The 6000-nt window shown below is 38.0% G+C and overlaps 1 protein-coding gene across 2 annotated transcripts in view; it reads left to right on the top strand.

Moving 5' to 3' along the window:
* Window positions 1–2933: 2933 nt before the first annotated feature.
* LOC136874291 (F-box/LRR-repeat protein 7) overlaps window positions 2934–6000 on the top strand; it is a 32003-nt gene continuing 28936 nt past the window's right edge. For both annotated transcript variants that reach the window (XM_068228012.1, XM_067147930.2), the window contains exon 1: window positions 2934–3140. In XM_068228012.1, coding sequence (XP_068084113.1) covers window positions 3069–3140 — 72 coding nt within the window. In that variant the 5' untranslated portion in view covers window positions 2934–3068. The remainder of the gene's footprint in view (window positions 3141–6000) is intronic.

Here is a 6000-nt window from a genome sequence, read left to right as displayed (position 1 = left end):
GTATGAGGACTGGGACGGGGTCCACTCGGCCTCGGGAGGTCAACTGAGTAGAGGAGGGTTCAATTCCCACCTCAGCCATCCCCAAGTGATTTTCCGTGGTTTTCCACTTCTTCTCCAGGCAAATGCTGGGACGGTACCTAACGTGTTTTTGCTAGTGGTTTTGCGTTGCACCGACACAGATGGGTCTTCTGTCGACGATGGGGTAAGAAAGGCCTAGGAGTTGGAAGGAAGCGGCCGTGGCCTTAATTAAAATACAGCCCCAGCATTTGCCTGGTGTGAAAATGGGAAACCACGGAAAACCATTTTCAGGGCTGCCGACAGTGGAATTCGAACCCACTATCTCCCGGATGCAAGCTCACAGCTGCGCGCCCCTAACCGCACGGCCAACTCGCCCGGTGGTACCTAACTTAAGGCCACGGCCGCTTCCTTCCCTCTTTCTTGTCTATCCCCTCCAATATCCCCATCCCTTCAAGGCCCCTGTTCAACATAGCAGGTGGGGTAGTCTGGGCGAGGTACTGGTCCTCCTTCCCAGTTGTGTCCCCCTGATCGAAAGTCTCACGTTCTAGTACACTATTGAGGTGGTAGAGGTGGCATCCCTTGCTGAGTTCGAGGGAAAAATTAATCTTAGAGGGTAAACAGATTAAGAAAGAAAAAAACCATATCAACAGATAAGCAATTCGTTATCTTTTAAATTTTTATAACAACTGCATAATAATAATAATAATAATAATAATAATAATAATAATAATAATAATAATAATAATAATAATAATATACGCCAGGCTGAGTGGTTCGGACTGTAGAGCGGTGGCATTCTGAGCCAGTTAGCGTGTTCGCTCTCTGCTCAGTCCTTTGGTATTTGAAGGTGTTAAAATATACTAGCCTAGTATCAATGGATTTTCCAGGACGTAAAAGTAATCCTATAGGACAAAATGTCGGCACCTCGGAATCTCCAAAAAGTAGGCTACTCAATGAGACGTAGAACCTTTGATCTTGAGCACCTCTCCCGCCCCCCACCCCAGAAAAATAAAACAAGGTTGCCCGATTACAACCAACAGGTTGTCACTGTCGGACAACCTTCACAAATACTACTTTAACGGTTAGCAGTGCTAACTGTTGTCTTCAATGACCCAGGTTCTATTCCTGAACCTATCAAAATGTAAGGTTGGCAAGTGACCTGGTACGTCGTTGAAAAGTTGCGTGCAGCTCTCGTCCCCTTCAGACGAAGATAAAGAGAATTCAATTGCCGTGATTGTGAAGAAGCGGGCCTTGCTCTAAACAGAAAATAAAACTGTCTGAACTTTGAGAATAATCCATCGGAGAAATGTGTAGAACAATTATTAAATTCCACAATCCGTTTCCAAGATTACCCAACATATTATTCTAAAGTAGAACATTTGTATTAAGGTCTTGTGGTAACCACTCGGATGTCTATAATTTTAACACGGACTATACCTGGCATTAATTTTATTTCCTCTTCGTCCCATGTCCGTCTAACACACCTTCATTCCTACATCTCCTGGGAACGAAACTACGGAGCGAATAAAAACAAGTGCAGGGGATCCAACGATTCATCTGCTGACCGATTGCAGTCCAGGAATATCTCATTTGTCCCGGCATGACGCGTGGGCGGGATGAGGGAGGGGGAGCGACAGGGGAGGGATTTGTCAAGCAGGCGGGGCGGGGGCCACATTCAAACTGCCAAGATGAGATTACAGCGGGCTGATATTTCACTGCCAGGGTAAGGGAGGAAATTAAAGCCATCCTACTGTGATACAAAAGGATTGCTAGATAAATTAAGTTTAATTACCTGTACCGAAACAATGTTGCACTTTCCATTACTTGATTATTCTTGACATAGGCTATAACACGCATCGAACTTCTCTTCAAGTTTGACATTTCAAGTTAGGCGGTGGACATCGAGGTTTTTTTTATTTCCAGACAATATTTTCATAAAGTATAAGGAGCTTTCTCGTGCAGAAAATTGGGAATGATTATAAACTTTGCGTCCTGAGTTGAAATTTGCGATCTGACACGTTTAAATCAATGAAGTTACTGCCATCAGGTTAGAAAGCCAATAAACACCCATTCGACTAGTGATTTTTATTAGCACGAGTAATGAATTTTAAAAGTTCCACGACAACATTACAATCAAGGTTTGATTTTCCCAGCATACTGAAACACACACAAGTCCTTCATAAAGTGTACACATTAAAGCAGATTACTCACGTTTAAGTGCACGAGGCTTGGCCTGTTTGCGACGCGACATGATCGTAAGATGATCTTCATGAGACAACCGCCAGTCGTGTTGTCAAAGGGAGCAGGCACTGATACTCCACGATTAAGTCACTTCTAGCAGTCTATCGGTGGAATAGGAAAACATAAAAAGTAAAGTAGAAATTCAGAGAAAAACACGAAGAAGTTCACTTCACAAATGTCGATATTTTACAAGACAACTGTCACCACGAGTTTTCTAGAAAAGTATAGTTGAATGATTTAGGATTTTACGAACTGATATAACCACTGTCATTCATTTATTGACACAGCGTGTCACACGTCTATCAAACATCGTGTTGTGCCCGTTCGGCGAACCTCGTGTACGAGGTAAGCTAGACCGCTCGCAGTCACTCTGTCTGTGGCACTGAGTGTTACCGTGAGCACAACACAGGGAGAGAGGAGTGAGTGTTCACCCCAAGGATTGGCGCGCAGAAGCGAACGGGCGGGCGGGCGCACGCACCAACAACGTTGAGGCCGCCCGCCAAGGGAATTCCCTCTCACGGACCTAATACAAACACCTTGGAGATAGGCCACCCAACAAGCGTGTGTGTTACTGCTGCCATCTTTTGAATACTAGATAGAACTGCTACATTCTTTCATGCACCTACTCTGCTGCTATCTGGTAATTACTTTATTCACTATTGGCAAAAGGTAATCAGCTGTTATATAGGTAGGGAGATAGCGTATTTTACTCCAAGTCGGAAGTTTAAAGAAGGAATGAAGTGTAGTATGAAGGTAGACAAGAAATTAGCAGCATTTTTCTACTAATAGAAATTTCAGAACATATAGACATGGCAGACACGTGCAGAAACCTCGAAGAGTCTCAAATATTGCAGCAGCCAGAAATTCATCTTCCAACGGAGGTAACTTAATTATAACTTACTGTATAATTGTTAATGAAATAAAGCTACTTGAATTTCTCTCAAGTGTGACCTTGATGCCGAATGACAGCTACCAGGAAGACATGTCTTAGATATAACATTATTTTAGTTACATGCCCACAGAATTTATGCATCCTCTGATTATTTCATTATTGGATATACTTTATCAATAAGTCTGGGATACTCTTATCTTAGTGTGACCATTTCTTCTGAAATTCATGAAGATTGTGTTGTCATATTGCACTTAGAGTTTTCAGACAAAGAAAGGATTATAATTTAATGCATAGCTTAAGAAACCGATTCCAAGTTGCCTTTACATTTAAATCGGAACCTGTGTATGATCACTATGCCAATTCAATCATTCTATCTACGAATTAACTGCCCTTGAATATTTTCATCTTCTGCAAATGTTTATATTTGTAGCACATGCCTTACCTCTTCAATTGGTACTGTCATGGAATAAATTATGGTTCCTCTGGAAATTCACATGTCAAATTCTTTCACCTCTGTATTCCAGTGTACACATATAGATTCATTGTAGTCATTAAACTAATTTCTTGACAGTGAGCCCTTTGCACCTGCAATGCATAGATGGATAGTTTCCTTTCCATATAACATGTCTTGTTTCATTAATCAGTTTTTTATTGATTTTGTTAAAATCTGTTTGGTTTTGGAACATGTACTCATGTATGGCAAACCATTGTAATAATATGGAATTTATTAGTTACTTTGATTTCAGTTTATTAAGGAAACAAAGGCAGTTGTGACCTTGATGCTGATTTAGAGATTCTTAGTCTAGTAATTGTAGTTACATTTTCCTGGTATTGTTGCCAGTTATATTTTAATACGAGAAGTGTGTGATAAATACATTCCTACATTTTGGTACATCTGAAATTTGTATTTAATCAAGGTTGTTAAAAATTATTGATACTGGCTACAATAAGAAGAAATTACAATGTAGCAGTGAAGAAAGAAAGACTCATTAATGTGGTAGTAGTATTCTGAACACAAGTTCCTGTGCAGTAGGCCTACTACATTTTCCTCCCTATTTAAAAAGAAATTAATTTAAATTTTTAAAATATCCTGCACCTTGATGGCTGCCCAGGGAGGTTTCTTTTAAAAGAAAGATTTGGTTCTGCATATATATATATATATATATATATCTGGATATATCTGGACTCAATGAAACTATGAAGTAGCCTAAGCTTTTAAAGTAGAAGATAATAGTTCCTAGTAGATACTCTTTTCTCTTTACGAGTCAAGCAAATCTCACAGTTTGCCAGAGGTTGAAGTCTGAGATATTCGAGGTGAAGTCTTACTTGTCTAACAGTGTTGCTAAGCTGATGGTCCATCTTGAGACATATTTTATGGGAAATAGTTTTATACTCACCACAGAAGATCAGACCCATGCTTTTGATGTCATCACATGAATTTCAGCTATCGTCATTAGTAGTTTCGAAAGTGATTAGAACAAGAAGTACTGTCACAGCAACTATTGCAAAATTCCAGTTCATTTAGTCACCATGCCAGTTTGCCATGTAAGCTGTAGGCCCTATGATGAGTAATAATGGAAAAAATACAAGAAAGAAGTAATTGGGCTGAATTAAAATTATCTAAGAAATATTTTTACTCATTTACTAGGCTATTACTTCCCTCCTTTTTTTTCTTTTAATTAGCATAGATATATTATGCGACTATTGTCACTAAATGAGACTAAACATGATGCTTAGGAACCTTCAAATTGATTTTTTCCCCATAATTTTTTATTTTAGTTCGTGACTTTTTGCATTTCAAATAATTTGCCATTTACTTTACGCAATAATACTTGACCTCTTAGGGAAAAGTACATCTTTGCATTTGGTGAAAAGATGCTCTACAGGGGCATTTGAAGGAATACCTGTGTTTAATTTTAAGAGCATCCTCAGCACTGATGAATATTGTAGGATGTTTGATGTCTCTGGAAGTAGCAGAGAGGAAAAAAAATACCTCATCCAGCACTCATGAAGCTACTGTAGTAGATCTAAAAATATTATCTTCATTGTCATTTAATTTATTCCCATTTCTGCTTCCGTGAGATGTATTATTGATTACCGTAATAGAATGTAATGATTACAATTTTATTTCAAGAAGTAGATTACAAGTAAAAATTACATTGTGTGAAAAGTAATGATTAAGTTACAAGTAAAAATTACTAAAAAGCATATGTTACAAGTACTTAAATTACTTTTACTCAATTATTGCCCAACTCTGATAAGTGAAATCGGTTCGTGTTGGATACAGTTGGGAAGGATAAATAATACCCTGTGTACAAATGTAAAGAAATGTTATTTCTTACATCATTTAGCATACTGTACCTGTAACATATTTCTCACTTTGTTATACATTCTAGCAGGTTCTTTTTTTTTTTTTTTTATCAATCATCATCATCGTTATTAATGATCTGCATTTAAGACTGTTGTGCAGGTGGCAAATTCCCTATCGGTTGTTTACCTAGCTTTTTCTTATACATTTTCAAAGAATTTGGAAATTTATTGAACGTTTCCCTCGATAATTTATTTCAGTACCTTACTCGTCATCCCATAAATGAACATTTGCCCCAATTTGTCCTCTTGAACTGTGACTTTATCCAATTTTTTTTTAGAACAACTGAAGTTGCTCATGTTATACTAACTTACTACAACTCGAAAAAAAAATTTTACTCAAGAACAAGCAAAATTATATTTTTATCCAATATCATGATTATTTGAAGTAATAAATGATAAATTGGCATACTCAATATTATGCTTGTCTTGACTGCTCACAGTAGACTCTAAAATAGGGAATTTTAACATTTTTGTACATT

This window comes from Anabrus simplex, chromosome 5, assembly GCF_040414725.1.
Source record: "Anabrus simplex isolate iqAnaSimp1 chromosome 5, ASM4041472v1, whole genome shotgun sequence".
NCBI classification, from domain to species: Eukaryota; Metazoa; Arthropoda; class Insecta; order Orthoptera; family Tettigoniidae; genus Anabrus; species Anabrus simplex.
The sequence above is the reverse complement of the archived record's forward strand: the minus strand, read 5'-3'. Positions and strand labels throughout refer to the sequence as shown.